General features: G+C 39.5%; 2 protein-coding genes across 5 annotated transcripts in view; one reads left to right on the plus strand and one right to left on the minus strand.

Moving 5' to 3' along the window:
- Positions 1 to 17,975, plus strand: part of abca2 (ATP-binding cassette, sub-family A (ABC1), member 2) — a 112,138-nt gene extending 94,163 nt beyond the window's left edge. For all 3 annotated transcript variants that reach the window (XM_068734270.1, XM_068734271.1, XM_068734272.1), the window contains 15 exons: positions 3,597 to 3,771; positions 3,861 to 3,976; positions 5,131 to 5,278; positions 5,513 to 5,636; positions 6,338 to 6,470; positions 7,549 to 7,669; positions 7,918 to 8,096; positions 8,965 to 9,106; positions 9,406 to 9,540; positions 10,308 to 10,411; positions 10,502 to 10,594; positions 12,574 to 12,676; positions 13,371 to 13,508; positions 13,597 to 13,806; positions 16,609 to 17,975. In XM_068734270.1, the coding sequence (XP_068590371.1) occupies positions 3,597 to 3,771; positions 3,861 to 3,976; positions 5,131 to 5,278; positions 5,513 to 5,636; positions 6,338 to 6,470; positions 7,549 to 7,669; positions 7,918 to 8,096; positions 8,965 to 9,106; positions 9,406 to 9,540; positions 10,308 to 10,411; positions 10,502 to 10,594; positions 12,574 to 12,676; positions 13,371 to 13,508; positions 13,597 to 13,806; positions 16,609 to 16,644 (1,957 nt within the window). In that variant the 3' untranslated portion in view covers positions 16,645 to 17,975. The remainder of the gene's footprint in view (positions 1 to 3,596; positions 3,772 to 3,860; positions 3,977 to 5,130; positions 5,279 to 5,512; positions 5,637 to 6,337; positions 6,471 to 7,548; positions 7,670 to 7,917; positions 8,097 to 8,964; positions 9,107 to 9,405; positions 9,541 to 10,307; positions 10,412 to 10,501; positions 10,595 to 12,573; positions 12,677 to 13,370; positions 13,509 to 13,596; positions 13,807 to 16,608) is intronic.
- A 486-nt stretch (positions 17,976 to 18,461) lies between these two features.
- Positions 18,462 to 21,713, minus strand: paxx (PAXX non-homologous end joining factor). 2 transcript variants are annotated; one of them, XM_068734274.1, is made up of 7 exons: positions 21,333 to 21,713; positions 21,028 to 21,080; positions 20,891 to 20,940; positions 20,545 to 20,723; positions 19,874 to 19,924; positions 19,502 to 19,592; positions 18,462 to 19,092 (listed from the first exon to the last, which is right to left on the minus strand). In XM_068734274.1, the coding sequence occupies exons 1-7, from the start codon at positions 21,427 to 21,429 to the stop codon at positions 19,044 to 19,046; spliced, it is 570 nt and encodes a 189-aa protein (XP_068590375.1). In that variant the 5' UTR covers positions 21,430 to 21,713; the 3' UTR covers positions 18,462 to 19,043. The 2 variants fall into 2 exon arrangements, with proteins under 2 accessions (XP_068590375.1, XP_068590374.1); XM_068734273.1 differs by having other exon boundaries at positions 21,028 to 21,088; positions 21,333 to 21,709.
- Positions 21,714 to 22,793: the final 1,080 nt, after the last annotated feature.

Here is a 22,793-nt window from a genome sequence, read left to right on the forward strand (position 1 = left end):
CATAGAGCTGGCACCTAGAGGGCCGCAAAAAACTTTCAGGTTTGCACCTGTGGGCCGCGGGGGCTGCGGGACCGCATAGGTCAGGGGTCACTAACTGGCGGGCCGCGGTCCAGATCCGGACCTAGACGCTGTTTTATCCGGACCTAAACCGATAGATAATTGACAATTATTAAATTTTGATGGAGCGCTACTATTTTAACCGGCGTTGCTTTTTCAACATTTACGGCACTTATTCAGCAGTGCAGGAAACACACCGACCAATGCGTCATATGATGCAGTTTAGCCAATCAAATATGGGTATTCTGACAAGTTTCCTGACTCAAGTGAAATGTACACACGCTGTGACACACGGGGGGAGAGACGAGGAAAAAGTTTGCAGAGCAGTAAGGTTAATATTTTAGGTGCAAAAGTCATATCAGAGGACGTATCCCTAAAAAGAGAGAACTGAACTAAGAGCTCAGAGTCTTTGGCCAAAAATTGGCAGATTCGATTAGGTGAAAGCTACCCACGGGCAGTTGTGTGACAGTATGTCTTAAATGGAGCAAAAGTATTCACTCACATTCGCAATGAAGACACATTAAATAAACATAAGGGCCCATAATGATCAGAACTACACATTAAATCACTGACAAATGACGATATTAACAGAGAGAATAGAGCTGAAACAAGTGGTTAAATAACCACAGATAAAGTTGCTGCACATACATTAATCTTGTTAGAAGATGAGAAAAATATGTTATTCTTGATTGACATCACTTCACACCTGAATTGACTGAATTTAAAGCTGCAGAGCAATTCAATGAAATACATTTTTCTAAAATTAAGTGATTTATTTTAAGATGCACATTTTTCAAAAGCTTTCTGTTCTGTCAGTTATTCCTTATTCTAGCCCTTATTTTACTTGAAATGAGAAGAATGTTTATTTATGTATTTCTATGTATTATTTATAATCCATCAAGTTAAATTTGTAAACAGAGACTAATAATTGTTAATATAATTGATGTGTACTTTCTTTATTTGATTTGACAGTTGTTTACTACACAGAGACGTTGTTACTACTAGACGTCTTGAATATATACAGTTGTGGTCAAAAGTTTACATACACTTGTAAAGAACATAATGTCATGGCTCTCTTGAGTTTCCAGTTATTTCTACAACTCTGATTTTTCTCTGATAGAGTGATTGGAACAGATACTTCTTTGTCACAAAAAACATTCATGAAGTTTGGTTCTTTCATGACTTTATTATGGGTTAACAGAAAAAGTGACAAAATCTGCTGGGTCAAAAATATACATACAGCAACATGAATTAACAATTTTGGTGACTTAGAAAGTTGTGTCAATGAAATGAGCTTCATAGCATGGCCTCTTAACTTCTTGTGAGTGATTATGAGTGACTACAGCTGGTGACTTCTCTGAGGCCATTTAAATAGGGCTCATTGGATACAAACGCCCACAAACGCTACAATGGGAAAGTCAAAGGAGCTCAGCATGGATCTGAAAAAGCGAATCATTGACTTGAACAAGTCAGGAAAGTCACTTGGAGCCATTTCAAAGCAGCTGCAGGTTCCAAGAGCAACAGTGCAAACAATTGTTTGTAAGTATAAAGTGCATGGCACTGTTTTGTCACTGCCACGATCAGGAAGAAAACGCAAGCTATCACCTGCTGCTGAGAGAAAATTGGTCAGGAGGGTGAAGAGTCAACCGAGAACCACCAAAAAGCAGATCTGCCAAGAATTAGAAGCTGCTGGAACACAGGTGTCAGTGTCCACAGTCAAGCGTGTTTTGCATCTCCATGGACTGAGAGGCTGCCGTGCAAGAAGGAAGCCCTTGCTCCAAAAGTGGCACCTTAAGGCTCGACTGAAGTTTGCTGCTGATCACATGGACAAAGATAAGACCTTCTGGAGGAAAGTTCTGTGGTCAGACGAAACAAAAATCAAGCTGTTTGGCCACAATGCCCAGCAATATGTTTGGAGGAGAAAAGGTGAGGCCTTTAACCCCAAGAACACCATGCCTACCGTCAAGCACGGTGGTGGTAGTATTATGCTGTGGGGCTGTTTTGCTGCCAATGGAACTGGTGCTTTACAGAGAGTAAATGGGATAATGAAGGAGGATTACCTTCAAATTCTTCAAGATAACCTAAAATCATCAGCCCGAAGGTTGGGTCTTGGGCGCAGTTGGGTGTTCCAACAGGACAGTGACCCCAAACACACATCAAAAGTGGTAATGGAATGGCTAAATCAGGCTAGAATTAGGGTTTTAGAATGGCCTTCCCAAAGTCCTGACTTAAATCCCATTGAGAACATGTGGACAATGCTGAAGAAACAAGTCCATGTCAGAAAGTCATCAAATTTAACTGAACTGCACCAATTCTGTCAAGAGGAGTGGTCAAAGATTCAACGAGAAGCTTGCCAGAAGCTTGTGGATGGCTACCAAAAGCGCCTAATTGAAGTGAAAATGGCCAAGGGACATGTAACCAAATATTAGCACTGCTGTATGTATATTTTTGACCCAGCAGATTTGATCACTTTTTCTGTTAACCCATAATAAAGTCATGAAAGAACCAAACTTCATGAATGGTTTTTGTGCCAAAGAAGTATCTGTTCCAATCACTCTATCAGAGAAAAATCAGAGTTGTAGAAATAACGGGGAAACTCAAGAGAGCCATGACATTATGTTCTTTACAAGTGTATGTAAACTTTTGACCACAACTGTATATATGGCACTAAATAGTGCAAGTTAGATATTATTGTAGTGTTCCTTTGCACAAGGAGATTTTCTCAATCTGGACCTTTTGGAAATTTGATTGTTAAACTCTAAGTGAATTTGATTTAGTTATTGAATACAAATCAAACCAAGAGTGAGATCAATTAGTTAAACCAATACAGTGTTAATATTTGAATAGGCCCCGGGCCACTTTGTACTTGAAAAGTTGGGCCCCGAGGTCAAAAAGGTTAAGAACCCCTGCCTTAAAGGATAGCTTAAAGGACATTATTACAATACAGATCACAAATAAAGAGTGTTTCTGGTGATCTCGTTGGACTACACGGATCCACAACTAACTTTGTTGGTTTTCAGCAATAGCAAAGTTTTACAAGGTAACTTGAGTGATTTGGCTCTTGGGAATTCGGGATCATAAAGTAATTTTAGGCATATTCAAGGATGAATTATCATGGATGTTTATTATTGGATTTTTTATGTCGAAGTGTAAATGTAATGTGATCTCTCCTGTTTCTCCTCTCATCCTTTCTTCTCCTTCTCTCCCTTCCTTTCTTCTCTCATCTCTCCTCTTTGTCCTCTACTCTTCTCACCTCTTCTCTCTTCTCCTTCTCTCCCTCCTCCTCTCCTTTTCTCACACCTTCTCCTCTCCACCCCTTTCTTCTGCTCCTATCTCCTCTACCCACCTCTACATTCCCTCTTTTCATGTCTCCTCTCTTCTCTTCCTCTCTCTTCTACTATCCTCTCCACACCGCTCCTCCTCTCCTCTCCTCTCTCATCTCCTCTCCTCCTATCTTTCCTCCTCTCTCTTCTTATCTCCCAACCTATTCTCTCTCCATCCTCTCCTCCTGTCTCCTCTCCTCTCCCCTGTATCTCCAGGCTGCAGGGTACAGATGTGGTGATTGCCATCTTCATTATTGTGGCCATGTCCTTTGTGCCAGCCAGCTTTGTGGTGTTCCTGGTTGCAGAGAAATCCACGAAGGCCAAACACCTGCAGTTTGTCAGTGGATGTGACCCTGTCATCTACTGGCTGGCTAATTACATATGGGACATGGTGAGGAGGATACGATGTGTGTGTGATCGATGCTATCAGAAAGAGTTTGTCTGAACATGTTCTCTCCTCTCTTCATCATCTCTCCTCAGCTGAACTACCTGGTACCTGCCACTTGCTGTGTGATTATTCTGTTTGTGTTCGACCTGCCGGCCTACACCTCCCCAACTAACTTCCCTGCTGTCCTCTCCCTCTTTCTTCTCTACGGGTGAGGCTTCCACTTCACACACACACACACACACACACACACACACTCACACTCACACTCACTCACACACACAGTCTACTTATCAGGCATTATAATGTGACGCTCTGATGCAGAACAACTTGACTGGTTGAATTTGAATGTAATTGAATTTCTAATTAAAGTGTGGTTTAGTGGTCTCACACTCCAGGTCTAAAAGGTGAAGCCAATGCTGAAGTGCCTTAAACTTGCATTCTCTCTAGTGTCCAACAGGGGGCGACTCCTCTGATTGTATAGAAGTCCATGAGAAAATGACTCTACTATAAAACCGTAGTCAACAAACCTATGGGTGACATCACGGTCTCAAAACTTTTATTTAAGAGACACCAATGTGTACAGATTTCACCAAAACCACTTTCTTTTACGTTTTTGTAACCCTTTATTCATATATTTATCCTAGTTCATGGAAAACAGACAACAACAACAGAAAAGGGGTTGAAGGATCAGAATTGCAAACTGCCCATTTATAGACACTGTAAGTGTTGGAACCCTACCTATTTATATACGTTAAAGAAGCAGGAGCAAAAATCTTATATAATATATAATAAGGTTGGTAGAGTGGGTTGTTTATTAATAGTAAGGCTGCTGGTCCAATCCCCAGTCCATCTGTCTTTGAGCAGGACATGTAACACCAAACTGATATATATTTATATATATATACACACCAAACATGTTGTTGTACACTGACAAGAAAATTATTCTGTATCTTTTGAACACAACTTCCTTAAATTTACAAAGTATTCATATTTGTACGACTGTATTATTAAAATACTTCATAATCAGACATAGTTTTGACAACATACAGTTGGTTTACAGATTCTGAAAGCTGAAGGCCCCATGTGAAGTGAAACATTCATATCTTCTATCAATAGACCATCTTCCATCACAATGTTTTGGTGGACCTGGTGAATGATAAAGCCTGTTCCCGTTTCCTGTTAAAGTGATAGCGCCTCCTCATGGTTACGGTTAGGGGTAAGGGGTGGTTCAGGTTTAGCTAGGGGAAAACACATGAGCAAAGTATTTGGCACTGGGTCTGTAGCGCTTAAAAGTGTTCTCCAGTTTTTTTCTTTGTCTCATGTCCTCAGGGATTTTGCTCAGCTAATTGCTCTTCCTTCCAGGTGGTCCATCACTCCCATCATGTACCCAGCATCCTTCTGGTTTGAGGTGCCCAGTACAGCCTACGTGTTTCTAATAGTTATCAACCTATTCATAGGCATCACTGCAACTGTTGCCACCTTCCTCCTCCAGCTCTTTGAGCATGATAAGGTCAGTTTGACTCTTGTTATTGTCACCTTAGATGCTGCAACTTGACAAACATATTTTGAGGATTTAACCCCTCATGTCAAACGTCAAATGTTTACAAGTTAATAAATCTAAAAACGACCAAATGGATATGGAGCATTGTGCAATAGACCTGTTTACTTTTGTACTGCAGCAGTGTCGGACAATGGCCTTTGGATATTTATTTATTTATCTCTTCACTATTTTCATCTCCTCCAGGATCTGAAAAAAGTCAACAGTTACCTGAAGTCCTGTTTCCTAATCTTCCCCAACTATAACCTGGGCCATGGCCTGATGGAGATGGCTTACAATGAGTACATCAATGAATACTACGCTAAAATAGGTATGAGGACACAGTCCCACATGTTGACAAAGTTGTTTGCTACTCTAAGTGTCCACCAAAGTTTTCTTTCCCTGCTGAAAACGCTCAGCTGGTAGCGCTGGAGAGTGCTGTGGAGGCGCAGCGTTTTTCAATCACTTTGGTTGCGTCTGGTTATTGTGATATGGAATAAAAATGTCAGTACATAGTAGAGTACTTGCTCTGGCCCTTAGTCTTGATGAAGGGAAGGCTGAAGCACGTCATGTGGGTTCATGAGATTTTGTGGGCGAGTTCAGATTAAAATCAACTTTATTTTACCACACTGGAAAATGTATTTGGTCCAATGCTCCAGACATGAGGACAATAGTCTACAGTAAAAACAATACAAACAATAGCATAGCTGACACAATAAGACTACAACATACTCATAATATAACACAGGATGATTACGTCTTGGTGGTAGACTATTTGTCCCGCCTTCCTCCGCTGTGATGAGACGTGTAAAAAGTGACAGTGACGACGAGCACAATGCTTTACCCAAAGTCTATAATTTTTCTATTCTCTGCAACAGCACTAAAACGCCCAACGTATTGTTGGTTTGGGTCTTTTCACAGTAAGAAAAACAAGGTTAACCTGTAATGTTTTTACTTTTGTCACAGACAAATGTTTTTGAAAGAATCTTGAGAATCCGTCAGAGGATAATTGGTGTGAATGTGTGCTTTCAGGCCAGTTTGACAAGATGAAATCTCCGTTTGAGTGGGATATTGTGACTCGAGGACTCGTTGCCATGACAATTGAAGGCTTTGTTGGCTTCCTCATCACCATCCTCTGCCAGTACAACTTCCTCAGGAAACCCCCGTGAGTGAAGTGTGTTTCTGAGTGTGTGAGGTGTCAGGTTTTACTGTCACTCCCTCAGAATTAATGAGTAACCTTCTCTCTAGAGCTGCCATTTTACAATTAACAATTATGCATCACAGAGAAGGCTATACTAGGTACCAGCTTCTCAACCCACAGTAGCAGAAAATTGACCATAATGCAACACAATTACAAGACAGTTGTTTTTACATTTGGAGAAATGATTAACTGACGATTGATTGATACTTTCTCTCAAAATGAAAAAGTAATTTTGTCCGACAGAACTCCCTCTTCACAGTGATATTATGTTCTCTGAGTGAGGTTAAATTTGATTTTAAAAAGTGCTCCTTGTCACTTTACACCTTGATTCATATTCACCACCCAGCTGTTGTTTTACCCTTTGATTCACTGTTGAAACCTGCCGTCTTGCCTGACCAGACAATAGACAGGAAACTGAAATTAGGGACCGTCTAAAAAGTACATGCAAATTGACCAAGACAGCTTTTTAGATTTTTTCAAAAGTTTTTTATCTTTCTTTTTTTTTTTTCATTGACATTTTAAACCAACTTCCGCCTTTGCATGCACAAACTCCAGTGTTAGAGATAAACAGTGTAATATGGTCCACTGCAATTCATACTTACACAACTTTAAATTAGATTCAGTTTAGATTTTTTTTTTTTTGAAGGAAAACTTCAAGTTACTTTGTATATTTTGTGAGCACCTAAACTTTCACACACTAAAAGGAGTTTAAAATGGAATCAGTGAAAGACTATTTAACACAGAAAATGAGGAAGGTTACACGATTTCTAACAACTTCCAATGTAGGCCCGACCTCTTCCAATGTAAATACAAATACTAATATTTTTCTAAAATATACAGATAGCAATAGTAACATTCCATCACAACCTTACCATTTACTACTCCATAGTAAGGTGCAACTAGCTATCTGCTCTCTGGTTTTTGTTAAAAGGCAGTTTAGGAAATGTAGGATATCATTATCTTAGGCAGAGGTGGACATGCTGGGGGTAAAAAGGAACAACAAAGACAAAATTGAAAAAAGTTTGTGTGTGTGTGTGTCCAGGAGGGTGCCAGTCAGCTGCCAGCCTATAGACGATGATGATGTAGACGTGGCCTGTGAGAGACGAAGAGTGTTGCGAGGAGACGCCGACAACGATATGCTGAAGATCGAGAACCTGACAAAGGTTCAACACTCAGCTCGTCAACATTTAGAAAATCTCTAGAAGCTACAGTTTAGTTTTCACAGAAATTTACACACACTTGGACGCTCTACTCAAACATCAGAAACTATTAAATTAGGTGTCCAGCTATGCCAGTACATCAAATTAACCTACCAGTTAAAACAACCATTATATGTGTGAAATATACATGATTTTTATTTTAGGAGCTAAAACTTACTCAAACGCTTTGATGTATATCTACTCGTATTCAGGTTTACAAATCCAGGAAGATGGGTCGTATCCTGGCAGTGGACCGGCTATGTCTGGGCGTCCGGCCTGGTGAGTGTTTTGGACTTCTAGGAGTTAATGGAGCCGGGAAGACCAGCACCTTCAAGATGCTAACGGGAGACGAGTGCACCACTGGAGGAGAAGCCTTCATCGACAGAAACAGGTCAGTGCCAGAAAAATAAGATAACTTTTTTTTGTTCACATGAAGACTTATCCGATCAGAATAAAAACTAGCAATAGTTAGAAGGAGCACACACTATGGTCAACTGTATGTCGACACCACTCTATTTATTAAGCTGTAAGGGCTGTTATTGTGGATCACAAATGTCCTCAGCTCAGCTGAGTGCTGAGGTGAACAAGCGGAAACATCATGTTCAAGTTGCATCAGTCACTCAAAATCAGTAAAAAACACGTCTAGAGAAACCAAGTCTTCACTATCTGATGGTCTGATGAATGAATGTGGGTCTGCGGAGACAATGACAACATTACCTGCCTGAATGCAGCGTGCCAAGTTGGCACAAGTCTGTTTTTCCTGATTTGGCCTCCAGTGAAGCAAAACCATACAATGATATTTCAGACAATTGAGTGTGCTTCAAACTTTGTGTTAACAGATTGTGTTTGTCCCTTTTCTGTTTCAACAACAATGTCTCTCTGACCATAACCCCATCCAACATCTTTGAGATGAACTGGACTGAAAGCCAGGTCATTGCTGGACCTCACTAATGCTGTAATGTCTGAACGGGAGCAGATCCCTGCAGCCAGGTTCGGTGGAAAGACGTTTGGGTGTCAACATGCATTTGACTGATGACGTTAGCATGAGTTCTGTGCCGCGGGACCTCTGTTAGATTAACATAAAAGAGACATTTCTCTCAATCTGACTGACCGGTCCAGTTGGCATTAACGGATTAACGGATCCTGTGTGTGTGTGTGTGTGTGTGTGTGTGTGTGTGTGTGTGTGTGTGTGTGTGTGTGTGTGTGTGTGTGTGTGTGTGTGTGTGTGTGTGTGTGTGTGTGTGTGTGTGTGTGTGTAGTATCCTGAAGGACCTGTTACGTGTGCAGCAGAGTATCGGCTACTGTCCACAGTTTGACGCTCTGTTTGATGACCTGACAGCCAGAGAACATCTGGAGCTTTACACTCGTCTCCGTGGCATTCCATGGAAAGACCAGGGGAGGGTCAGTCTCTCACACACACACACACAGTTAAACAGTCATTACAACCTGGGTTGGCTTTAGATATATAATACCTAAAAACACAACATTGTATTGGAATAAATCATTATGAGTTTGCAACAAGGGAGCCAAACAAACTTCAGTTAGATCAGTTAAAGCTCCACTAAGCAAATCACTTGAATTCAAATCTTCAGTTTGTTCGGTGGTGGGAAATCTTCACACAAGTTTTTCACCTCTGTCCCCTCCACACCTTAAACGGATGCATCGTCATCACCGAAGGTGTTATTCTTTACCCCCTCTAGGTGGTGCAGTGGGCATTAGAAAAGCTGGAGTTGTCAAAGTATGCCGACAAACCTGCTGCCACTTACAGTGGAGGAAACAAACGCAAGCTTTCCACTGCCATTGCTCTTATTGGATACCCTTCACTCATCTTCCTGGTAAGAAGTTAAAATGTATGTTTTAAGATAAGATGAGATATTCCTTTATTAGTCCCACAGCAGGGACATTTGCAGGATGTATGAGCTGCACTCAGTGTTGGTATTAGTACAAAAATGTATAGAGGAGTTTCTCCAATCATCATTGTTCCCATTCGAGCAAGACCACAAAAGGACTGTAATGACTCTCACCACAGTATCTCACACTATGTAGTGTAGTTACACATGTTAATACAACATCCACAACAAAACTATTTGTATATTTACCACTGGGGCTAAATCATAGGCATGACTCTTAATTGATGTGCATAGGAGTCCTGCTGCAGTATTCATTTACTTTAGCTTGTACAGTAAGATACAGGAAGTGTGACAGGGTGACACAAAGACATGAGATAGAATCAGGGTGGTTCCCGGTCATTTTGGTGCCAGAGGCAAGATATCCACTGGTGCCCATGAGGGAATTATGTACTATAATTGTAATAAGAATAACTTTGTAATATTGTTCATAATAACGCCCCGTTATGGCATATCCTGGTTTTGCCTGTATTGGCCCTGATCTTAAACTTATTACCAGCTGGATCTCCAAGCTTTACTTCTTTTTAGTCAGCGTTCCTAGATCTCAGCTATTCATTTTGGTGAGTAATACAAATTGTCAATTTCATGTGTGCATGGTAGAAGGGCAACAGGAACAACAATGAGAGTACTGTAATTATCTTTAAATCCAGTATTTCGTTTTTAGCTTCTGAACTGTATTTTGCGGGGTTTTCCAGGATGAGCCCACTACTGGCATGGACCCAAAGGCGCGTAGATTCCTCTGGAATTTAATCCTGGACATAATCAAGACTGGACGCTCTGTAGTACTGACATCACACAGGTGAGACAACTCAGTCCTTCACGTTTGGCTTATTTTCACTTCTATTTCACCATAGTGTACTTATTATATTGTTTATGCTGTCTTTTACAGCATGGAGGAGTGTGAGGCTTTGTGCACCAGACTGGGCATTATGGTGAACGGCAGGTTTAAATGCCTGGGCAGCATCCAACATCTCAAGAACAGGTCAGGAGGATAAAGATCAGCCTTTCTTTTTGTGATTTATAGATGTGCTCTAATCTGCATTGTTTTAAACAGAGTTTGGCATTAACAGCTGACAGTCCTTTTCCAGTAAATGGACTTAATTTTTTTGGGAACTTGCCCCGAAGGTACTGAACCCTATTGGGTTTGTGGCAATTTGTTATTATTTCTTGTCTGCTTAAAATCACATGAGTTGGAGCGAACTACAAACATGGCCCAATACTTAACTAAATAATGTGCAAGTACTTCCCAAGAAATATGGCTCCAATCAGCCACATGGTCCTGCTGTAATTAACACCCAAAACGGTGATTTTGAAAGCCACGCCTCTCACACCGTAAATCCGATTGACGTGAAATTTGACACACATGTCCAGGTCAATGTGCACCTCAGAAAAGCTTCTTGGACCTTATAAGTCCATCTGACTAGATTTTCGGCCAATTTGAATAAAAACAAAAACACTTTTTTACATCTCTAAATTGGTTTGATTGCTACCAAATTTTCTGAGGATCATTATTTGACAAAGCTTATCAAAACTTAACTTTAACGATATTGACTAATGAACTTCAAAAGGGCATGGCTCTCTTCATAATTTCAACAACGTTAACAATCCGTGGGCCAATCATTACAAAACGTACAGGATATGTCCACACGAGTACCTTAAATATACCCGGCCATGAGGGGACGCTATGATTTGAGAAATTGTTTGTCCAATCAATACAAAACGTGCAGGATATGTTTAATGACAATGTTGAACCATGTGTGTTAAAATATTTTGAAATCGCTTCCAAACATGTTCATGGGCCTGGTGCAAATTTTGCCCTAAATCATGACAGTTTGTCCAAACATCACCAAACTGCTGGATATTTTTACTTTAGCTGTTGAAACGTGTCCCCAAAGGCCAAGGAATATGATATATAGTCCATTTACCCACTCAAAGCACTTTAACACTACATGTCATAATTCACACCCATTCATACACTTATGACAGAAGCTACCATGTAAGGCCTGCCCATCAGAACTGACTAACATTTACACCCATTCATACGTTACAGGAACAGCCTGCAGGAGCAATTTGGGGTAAAGTGTCTTGCCCAAAGACACATCAACATGGACCAGGGATCAAACCGCTAATCCTTTCATCGGTGTGACAGGAAGTTAGCGCCAGCAGGCATTGCTAGCCAGCTGGCTAGTCATGCTCACAGACCCAGCCCTGCGTAGCTAGTTGAGGCAGAGAAGCATTAACCTTGACTAGTTAGGGTGAGGATAGCCTATATTGGACCTGAAAAAATCAGGTTACCAGTACCTCGGCGAGCGTGGACGACTGGCCAATCCTAGCGCTTGAATGCTGCACGGGGCGGGTCTTGCCAAGAAGAGCAGTGGGGTTCATAATAACGCCGCTGTGACCTCGCTGGAGCTCTATCAAGAGACCGGTCCTGAGACGCCTGCAGGTGTCAATAGCTAGACGGCTGGCCAGTCAGGCTCACAGACCTCACTGAGAGCTGGAGCTCTGTCAGATGACGTCTCATAGACAAGAGACTTTTATTTCCCTGTTGTTCATATGGTACTTTTTGTAGGCTACAAATTGTCTTGTTAAGAGACTTATCTCCCAGACACAGTTTTAATAATTATAATCATAATAATCAAAGTGATAACATTACACTCCACAAAACAAAACACCCCACAGGAGAATGAGGCATATAATCATAGGTTCCCCTTTATTTCATAATGGACATTTGTGTTAGGATATTTAAATAAACCATCCATTAACAGGGAAATAAATGCCTTTTTGTCTCTTTAGAGAGCTCCAGCCAGCTCACAGTGGGGTCTGTGAGCATGACTAGCCAGCTAGGGATCCCCGCTGGCACTAACTTTTTGTCTCAACAGTTTGCATTGTTTGCTCTGTTAATATTTTTTTTTTTTTTTTTTAAACTTCTTCATTCATGTTTCTATGATGACGTTCCAGGTTTGGGGATGGCTACATGATCACAGTGAGGACAAAGAGCACCTCTAATGTGAAGGAGGTGGTTCGATTCTTCAACAGAAACTTCCCTGAGGCCGTGCTGAAGGTAGAGTACTGATTGATGAATATTTACCCCCAGCTTGAGCATTGGTGCCCAGTATTTCTTCTTTTCTGACAACTTCAAAGTCCAGAAAGTCTTATAGACTGGTGTACTGGATCAAAAAGTCCATTCCTTTGATAATGGCACAACATGAAGACTGTTGTGAAGTGGAGCTTCTAATGAGGACCAAGACACGTCTGGTTTGAACAGACCATTTTACTGTCTGAACTGCAGTATTAGAAACAGTGAACACTCGACATGTGGCTTTCTACGTATCATCATCTAGGTTAGCATCAAGACGCACATATCGTGCTACTTCCTGGCTCTTCAAAGTAAAAGCACTTCCTGTTTTATGCTTTTCACAATCTACAGCTTAACATTATATCAAACAATTCACAACAAAGACACTGATTTCACGGAATAACCATTATATATGATTTATTTTCATATTATCAACAGATCATATGACTACTTGTTTGTGAAAGGAATTACTGACCCCGCCCTTGCATTATTTACCCCGCCCCATGTGTTTAAACACCCCTCTTCCAAATTGTTTAAACCCTGCCCCCAAATGACGTTTTGTCCTGTTTGATATTTTCCATCTCATATTACATGGGGCACTTTTTTCACTTTGCAAAGAGCAGAGTGAGGTTCTCTTTTAGTGAGTGTTCAGACATTAAGCCACCCATCATATTTGCAGGAGCGTCACCACACCAAGATCCAGTACCAGTTGAAGTCTGAGCGGATCTCCCTGGCTCAGGTCTTCAGTAAGATGGAGCAGGTGGTGGAGGTGCTGGGCATTGAGGAGTACTCTGTCAGTCAGACCACTCTGGATAATGTGAGTCAGCTTATAACACTCTGGCTCAACTTCATGCAGGACTTCATAAGGAAAAATTTATAAAATAAATCACCTTTATTTTGCTCAGGTGTTTGTCAACTTTGCTAAGAAACAGAGTGACAACCTGGAGCAGCAGGAGGTGTCGCCCCCGGGTGGTGGACAGTCCCCCCTGCAGCGCATCCTCAACCTGCTGAAGTCTCGGCCGGCCAACACAGAGCTCAACTCTCTGATCAGCGAGGCACCAGAGGAGTTGGAGAGCGATGATGATGAAGGACTCATCAGCTTTGAAGAGGAGAGGGTGAGTGCCTTTTTATCTGTATTTATTTTATTTTCATTTTGTAGTAAACATGAGCTATAGGTAGAGGGTCACAGGAATTTAAGTGCAGAAGCCATGTCGTATGGACCACAATGGAAAAATAGCATAATAAATATTGTCTTTTTTGTAAATGAACCTCAATGTTATAAGGAATATAATATATAAATTACAATAAAGTTTCTTTATTGCAAAACACACATTTGAATTGCTATTTAATGTTGAAAGCACTTGGTTTGTATAACTGTAATGATTAAACTGAGATGTATAATTCTAAAGGAGGAGGACTTGTGGACCCCTGGTAAAGTCACCTAATATGACTATTGGTAAATTTTTTGTCTATGATGCATATACCATCTAGCATAAGATTCCATTCACGAATAGTTGATCATTGTTTATGAAAATTGAAGGCGAATCAAAAATGAACAGTTAACAAAAGCAGATTTCAGTCCAGTGTTTATGCCCACGTCATTAAGAGAAATGCCTATTATGGTTTCTAGTCATTTTAATATTTGTACTGCAGACTAAAAAAACAAAAGATCAAACTTTTCAATATGGGACATTACACAGTCGATTTTAAATTAAAATCAATATAAAAGAAATAAACAAATATAATTATAAAAAGATAAATAAATGTGTGAATCATAAAATAACTAAATAGATACATTAATATGCAAATCTATAAAAGAATATACAGATGTGTAATTACACAAATACATTTGACATTTATATATTTAATGTCTCATTTAATTTGTGATTTTTTTATGGTGACAAATATTTGTTCATTTAAGCATTTAATTATATAATTAGATATGTATTTATATATTTAGGCCCTTAATACCACCCAAGGTTTAACAGGGATATTATTTATATTATTATAAATTGCAATGCAGGAAGAATTCAATACCATCTAAATTTTCTAAAATATTGTACCATTAGTTTATTATTTTACTTGTAAATACATTTGAATCCAATTCACCTTGAACGTAGTATTTTAAGGCGCAAAATGTAATACCATTTGACAATATGTGTCTCATAACTCTTTCTTTAAATTATAATCCCCCAAACAAATCGTGGCACATCCAGAACCATTGCAGTATATACCAACCATAATAACCGCTCACATTTTGATACACAACCATTTAAATCTCTCAAAAACTAAATATACATTTTTATAAAGGGGAACACCACCGAAATGAAGAATTCAATATACCTAGGAACGTTCAATCAATATTGAAAGTATGTTTTAAATGTGTGTTCTATAAACATCACTTTAATGTGACAAAAAGAGTATCCCCTTGTTGGTCGAGTTAACTATCACGCTGCCTCTTGCCTATGAGCTAGTTTTATCAGCACATATGATTTTATGATACAGGAATGAGTACCTCGTCTTTGATCTCTCAAAAAAAAACAATAACCAATAATCTTCAGAAGGAGGGAGATACTGTATGTATCAGTAGTGTAAGAGGTCTCACTCCTCTAAATGATTGTAGAGAGGTTGAAGAAGAATGCAAGTACACTCCCTGTTCTTTATTCCTTCATGTCAGGCTGCATGAACTCAGAGGGTCAAAGAATAAGCCTCACCTCAGCATTCCTGTAGGATGTAGGCAAAAATAGACAAAGCGCGTGTCTAGCTGTCTACTTAGCTCAGTGGTTCTCAAACTATGGGGCGTGCAAATTTTTTTATTTCATTAAATTTGAGAACTTCACATATTACAAAAGTACAAAGTACACGGACATAAAACTAAGTCATTAATAAATACATGGCGAAATGGCTGTACTTTAGTGTAAATGTTTACGTTACGCCGTTAATAGGTTACGCTTGCGCATGCGCGACGGCCAAGATCCTTGGCGACTCGCATGTGAGCTCCACTCATCGAACAGAGGGCTGTGGGCATTCTGCTTCCCTTCGCCACATGTACCTCCGTGAGATCGGCTTTTCTGCCTCTCTCAAAACAAAATACAGATCATTGAGCATGAATTGAGAGTGGCCGTATCAAGTCTGCAACCCCGTTTTAAAAAGATTTGTAGTGGAAAGCAGGCTTATTGCAGCCACTAATACTGATACAACGTGATGGCTCACAGATTTCTGCACTAATTTTGTTTTGTTTTGTACAGGTTGCACGTTATTGTTGTTTTGAAAAGATATGCCGTGTAAAACTCTAAATATTAGTTGTTTTTTTCACAGATTGAACTATATTTGCATTGTTCTAACAAAGTGACTGCACATTTTATTTGTTTTTGTCTGATGGAGCAATCTGGTTTACTTGAAAGTGATTGCAATTTTCTTTATTCTATTATTTGAAAAAGCACAGATGGAGGAGTCACAAAATGTTATTTCAATAAAAATTCAACATGGACCATTTTGTTACAATTGTGTTGGGGCATGAACATTTTTCTTCCTCCAAAGTGTGGCGTGACAGAAAATGTTTGAGAACCACTGACTTAACTGTTCAGGTACAAATCAATACAAAAATAAGCCTTGACTTAACAAGGTTCCCTGAAGGGTTTTTACTACATCTAGAAAGTTCCTCTAAATCGTGTCAAGAGAGACTGAGAGAAAAAGCTGCTTCCCCTCAAAAACATGGTGAGACAAGATATAAGGCAACGCAGAGTAAAACAGTTATAGAGTCAGGAGGCACACTTGGTTTCTCCATTGTCCTGATATACAACTATTTTCACATGCTTAGTGGTAGTAGACATGACTAGTAGATTAACTGAAATGTAGAATTGCTAGTTGCATCATGTTTGCTGCTAACTTTGAGTGTGGTTGTGTGTTTTTGGCAGGTACAGCTCTCCTTCAACACAGACACTCTCTGTTGAATGAGCCGTTGACAGATCAGACACAAGGAGAGAAACTTCCTGAGCTCCGAGGTCTGGTGGCAAAATGGAGCTTCTGATTGAACCCTGCAGAGGACCAAAACTCTCTGCACCATGGAACATAGGACCAGTAGTTCAGTATTTCAGCCTCAAATTTTTTATCCCAGGATGACCTGAGGTGGTTTAGGTTAGAATATACAGACCTGCAGAGACCAGCCTACAGGTAGAGACACAGCAGCAGGAGTGCTTGCATGTGGATTTGAGACTTTGTCCTGGAATGTCTCCATTCTATTATTTCTTTTTGAGAATGTATCTCAAAAATGGCTGATGAATACAGTCGTTTCGGCTACCTTTAGAGAATGAACATATCTTTGGTGATACAGTATGTTTGATAGCGCAGGTTACTTTGAGTTGGCTGTATGCGCTTCGTACCACAGGGTCTCATGTAACCAGAGCGGGACCTTGTTACTGTACCAAATGAGAGCATGCTGTGTTGAAGGTGATAACGATTGGTAATGTAATACAGTCTATTTTTCTGTGGCAAGAAGAATGATTTATTTTGGATATTGAAACAGCTACAGAATGACTTGTGTGATTTATTCTGCAATAAGTGAGGATTTACTAAAATGCACCTTGGGAAGTGCCGGGTGTGGGCATGTGTGCAAGCTGTTGATGTCAGAGACATGGAGAGAATGTAATGGCATGGTCATTGTGCTGATGGTGCCTCCCTTCTATCAACGTGGACACTGTACATTTGGTCTCTTCCTACTGAATGCTATTGTTTGTGCTTTTAACATATTATGTTGTGGACTCTGCCAAGAAGATCCTCTATAAACCATACACCGTGTATAATAATAATACAAATTATAATAAGCATTTTATTACTATTATACCATTTCAAGTGAAGGTAATCAGCAATCTAACAGTCTGAAACTGCAGTGAACTCTGCTTATATTCCCTGACAATAACTGCACTACCATCACTGTGATACTAAAGGGAATATTCTCAGATCAGAATATTATGGTATTGTTTTGACTTGGATACAATACATGTTTTATGATTTGCAGAAGTATTTGTAATTTTCTATGGAATTTGGAGAACTCAAAATGTGCAAAATATCCATATTCACAAAAACATGGATGTTTCTCTGACTGTATGTTGGCATGTGGTTTAAACTGCTCACATTCATGAGTTTTGTGATGATTGAGTTGTATCCTGTTCTGTCAATATAGTAACCGTTTCACTACTTTAACAGCTAATTGCAGGTGATCATTATATTGTGGTGGGCTGTTTTCCTACTTAAAAGAGGTTATCATTAAACAAGGAAAAATTAATTTTGTCATTTATTTCTTTACTGAGAATGTAAAGCTGGAGGGAAGTGGTTTGCTGAAACATTTGAATGAATTCTATTATAAAATAAAGTCAAAAGAAAAAAATATTTAAGACCATAACACACATTTTTGCAGAAAGATATCTTTTGAGTTTAATCTGGATAGTTCTGTGATTATAACTAAATCAAAGCTTGGAACTTGACAAAAAGAAGGGATCAGCCTAATGACAGAAACAAACTCATAAATATATAATGGGGTCGACTAATAAAGAGGTAACTCGGCAACCACTGGAGTTGGTTGCAGAAAATCTGAAAAGTAATATTGCAAATGTGTTTAACTTTGCTCTATATTTTATATGGATTCATGACTATTCTTTGGGATGTACAGCACCATCAGATTCTCATTTTGACAAAACATCTGACATTAGTGCTGAAGCTCATGTATGATGAAACAGTTCACTCAACAATGACACTTCAGAGTTCCCATAGATACATGTGAAACAAAGTTTATTTTACTCTATTCAAGTTGCATTTTATTTTCAAAGTTTCATGTAATAACCTCAAAAAATAAAGAGGAAAATGAGTAAACATACATATAAACTAACCCTGACTCAGGATCATGCATTCAAGGAGGATGATTTCAATCTTATTGTAAGTTCATAAGGAGTACAAACAACTCCTGTATCAAATTTGTTAAGAGCAGGAAAAGTGTAAAAATCAATTTGAAGACAGCTTCCTGGAAAACAAGGAACTAACGTGTCGGCAGCACATGTCTGAAGTATGAGGAGTGTCGGCTTTAACGTTAATGTTGCACTTGTTTTACACACATTCACACCTATAATTGTTGCAACTTATTATTCATTTCATTTCCAGATGAAATTAAATTCAACCTAATCATAAAAGTTACTGCATCATTCCTTGATGAATTGAAATAGGATTACAAATCATTGCCTAGTTTTTAATGACACAAATGCTGTGATTTAAAAAGACTTCATGATGTTGTGTTAGTGGATTAAAAGAGCATTCATCTTTGGTTGTGCAGCAGCAGCATGAGAACATGTTGTCTGAAGGATCAGTCTTCATCTACGTCATCAAAGGCCACGCCGGTCGCTTGTCGCTTTCTGCACAAACGGATGAGCTTGGTTTACATTCACAGATCAGAATATATGAAACTCTTTATTAGGATGTACCATCTAGTTTTCAAAGAGGTCCTCAACGACAATCATACAACACAAGCACAATTAGACAAAACATTTAACAAAAATAATAGAATGAAACAATACAAATATAACAAAAAAACAAACCAAACAAATGTGAAAATGATGTCAAAGGAAAACATACTCGAGACATGTCATTATGGACATGCACAACTGAGCCTACAATAAGAAGAAAGATGATATGGATGGAATATTTCCAGGTAGATTATTCCAATTAGAGGGAGCTTTAAACAGAAAGCTGTTCCTCGCTGTTAGAACACAGAGCTGTACCGAGTGTCTGCACTGTCAGCGATTTATGAGCGACATGTTGTACCTTTTAGTTCCTGGGTTAATGAGAGAAGCCCCAGGAAGTCGTTTCTTCATCGCCATTGGTGGAGCACAATTCTGCTGCTGGAGTTCAAACTCTGAAGGAAAAATAGTACCTCCGTAACATCTCACCACTAGCCTGTTCCTTCAATCCTCAGGAGAACTCTGCAGACAGCAAAGCTAAATACAAAAGTTCTGAATCTCAACAGGACACGCACACGCACGCACACACACACACACACCAGTGAATTCTAGAAGGAAATATGGATGTGATCCAAACGTTACACTGCGTTGGATAAAAATAACTATTCCTTTACTATACATGGACGACATGTATATGACTAATTGCACCCTTTAGTATCCAGCTTTAAAAGCATACCTGCGGGCCGCCGTTGGTGAGTCTTCACTGGACTGACAGAGGGGGGTCCACCTAGGAGGAATGAGTCACAGGCAGCATTGACTCCATAAAGCATAAGCTCCTATAATATGAAATTAATGAAAATTAATTTCCATAGGGGTTTATAATAATCAGCAGAAACGATTTTGGCACAAAACGACCAGACTATAAATCAGAAAGTATTTGTCCGATCAACAGAAAATTCGCAGGATATATTTCATAACAATGCTGAACCAAGTGTGTACAACTATTTTGAAATCGCTCAATAGGGGGCACCACCAGTTCCAAACATGCATGGGTCTGCTGCAAATGTGGCCATGAATCAATGTTCATTAGTCCAAACATCACCAAACATGGTGAATATTTTCAATAAAGAAGTTAAAACATACCTCCAGAATGTTTTCAAAATGTATTAATGGTGACAGTGTTGAGCATCTTTTAGATTGTCCTAAAACCTGTTGCTTATCTTTACTGCAGGTGTCGGAAAGTGTGAAGGGGGCCCAGAACCATCACAGCTTTCACCTGTGTTGGATTGAACCCCGAAATCGTTGCTTGCGGCTATATTTTTCATTATTATTATTATTATTATTATTATTATTATAAGCTCAAGCCTGCACTCAATGTGAAACAACAGAAGAACAAAGAACATTTACTGTCAGGCTGAGTGAGGCTGTCAGCCATCCTGAACAGCAGCTCCTTCAGTTCCTTTGTGGCCTGTGGGCCTTCCAGCCTGGATAAGGTCACACTCTGGTCACCTGGACTGGAGCTCACATGGAGCACTGCACTGGTGTCATGCACCACAACAGACACTTCCCCTCTTCCACAGGCCGACCTGAGGGACGAGAGAAGAATATTTAGCCTCAATAACACACACACACACACACACACACGCACACACGCACACACTGAGCAGTACAAAAAATGTGCTGCTGATGGCTGAACCACCTTGCTTCAATATTCCGCAAAGTGCTTTTAAAGGAGGACAGATTGTGATCTCACCTGAGTTTTAGAATATAATCCTCTGTAGATTTCAAGGCAAACCTCTGTCTCTAAAGAAACAGGTATAGTTACAAGCAATCACCATGGAAGGAAGGAGCCACATAAGTACGCTGTGGGGGTCTGCAGAGGAAACTTACAAACTGGCTCAACGTGTCCTCGGTGTACTCTGTGCTCCAAACAGCAGCTGCATCTGTCAAACTCAAGAAGATGAACAAACACGTGATGATAAAAGAGTTCCATGACATTACACCTGCTCCTGTGTCACACATGTACGACGTCATTCATGACGTGTTCTCAGAATAACGCATAAGACGGAATAAACATCTTCCTGAGGTCTAAAAGTCAAAGCCTTACCGTGCCAGGTATGATGAGCGCTCTGTCCGTTCTAGGAAACATGTATGAGGTCACGTTTATGTACATTTTAACACAACCTTCGACTCACCAGATGTTAAATATTCCGGGTGTTCTGCGTGTGTAGCAAAGGAACTTCGACTGGTTCTTTTTATCCAGCAAAGTGCAATACGACGTTTGGGAAACATCCATGTTTCCTTCTACAGGGAACGAGAACTAGTCTAACGGCGGCCTAGGAGGTACAAAATAAAGGTGCAGGCGTTCTTCTCTCGGTTAAATGGCGGGCCACAAACAGCTTGGGATGCATACTGCCGCCTACTGTACAGGAGGGTGTAACATCACGTCGTTTGAACCTGTTTCATAAGGGAAGAGGCCAAAAGTGGATTTTGAGAAAGTAAACATAATTTCAAAGATTTTCTTCAAAAAAGTGTCTCAGAACAGCTGATTTAACAGTTGCATGATGTTTCCATGAATATCTGCTGTTTTCAGTACTTTACTGCTGAAAGATGCATTTTGACTTTTTATCTTCTTAAAACAAGTTTCGGGCTGGGAAGAGGCCAAAAGTGTTTTTTGTGAAAGTAAACATAGTTTCAAAGGTTTTCTTCAAAAAAGTCCCTCAGGACAGTTAATTTAACGGTTTCATGATGTTTTCATGACTATCTGCTGTTTTCAGTATTTTTCTGCTGAAAGATACATTTTTGAATTTTTCACTTTTTAGGCTTTTAAGAGAAGTTTCGGGCTGGGGAAAGGCCAAAAGTTGATTTTGTGTAAGTAAACATACTTGCAAAGGTTTTCTTCAAAAAGTGCATCAGGACAGATGATTTAACAGTTTCATGATGTTTTCATTAGAACTTGATGCTTACAGCACTTTCTTTGAAGAAAATCTTTCCTAAAGAGGCATTTTCACTTTTTATGCTCTTAAAACAAGTGTTGGGCTGGGAAGAGGCCAAAAGTGTTTTTTGTGAAAGTAAACATAGTTTCAAAGGTTTTCTTCAAAAAAGTGCCTCAGGACAGTTGATTTAAAAGTTTCATGATGTTTTCATGAATATCTGCTGTTTTCAGTATTTTTCTGCTGAAAGATACATTTTTGCATTTTTCACTTTTGAGGCTCTCAAGAGAAGTTTCGGGCTGGGGAAAGGCCAAAAGTTGATTTTGTGTAAGTAAACATACTTGCAAAGGTTTTCTTCAACAAGTGCATCAGGACAGATGATTTAACAGTTTCATGATGTTTTCATTAGAACTTGATGCTTATAGCACTTTCTTTGAAGAAAATCTTTCCTAAAGAGGCATTTTCACTTTTTATGCTCTTAAAACAAGTTTTGGGCTGGGAAGAGGCCAAAAGTGTTTTTTGTGAAAGTAAACATAGTTTCAAAGGTTTTCTTCAAAAAAGTGCCTCAGGACAGTTAATTTAACGGTTTTATGATGTTTTCATGAATATCTGCTGTTTTCAGTACTTTACTGCTGAAAGATGCATTTTGACTTTTTATCTTCGTAAAAGAAGTTTCGGGCTGGGAAAAGGCCAAAAATGTGTTTTGTGAAAGTAAACACAGTT

The sequence above is a fragment of the Cebidichthys violaceus genome, unplaced genomic scaffold (assembly GCF_023349555.1).
Source record: "Cebidichthys violaceus isolate CVI_PGR_0920_01 unplaced genomic scaffold, fCebVio1.0.p SCAF_62, whole genome shotgun sequence".
NCBI classification, from domain to species: Eukaryota; Metazoa; Chordata; class Actinopteri; order Perciformes; family Stichaeidae; genus Cebidichthys; species Cebidichthys violaceus.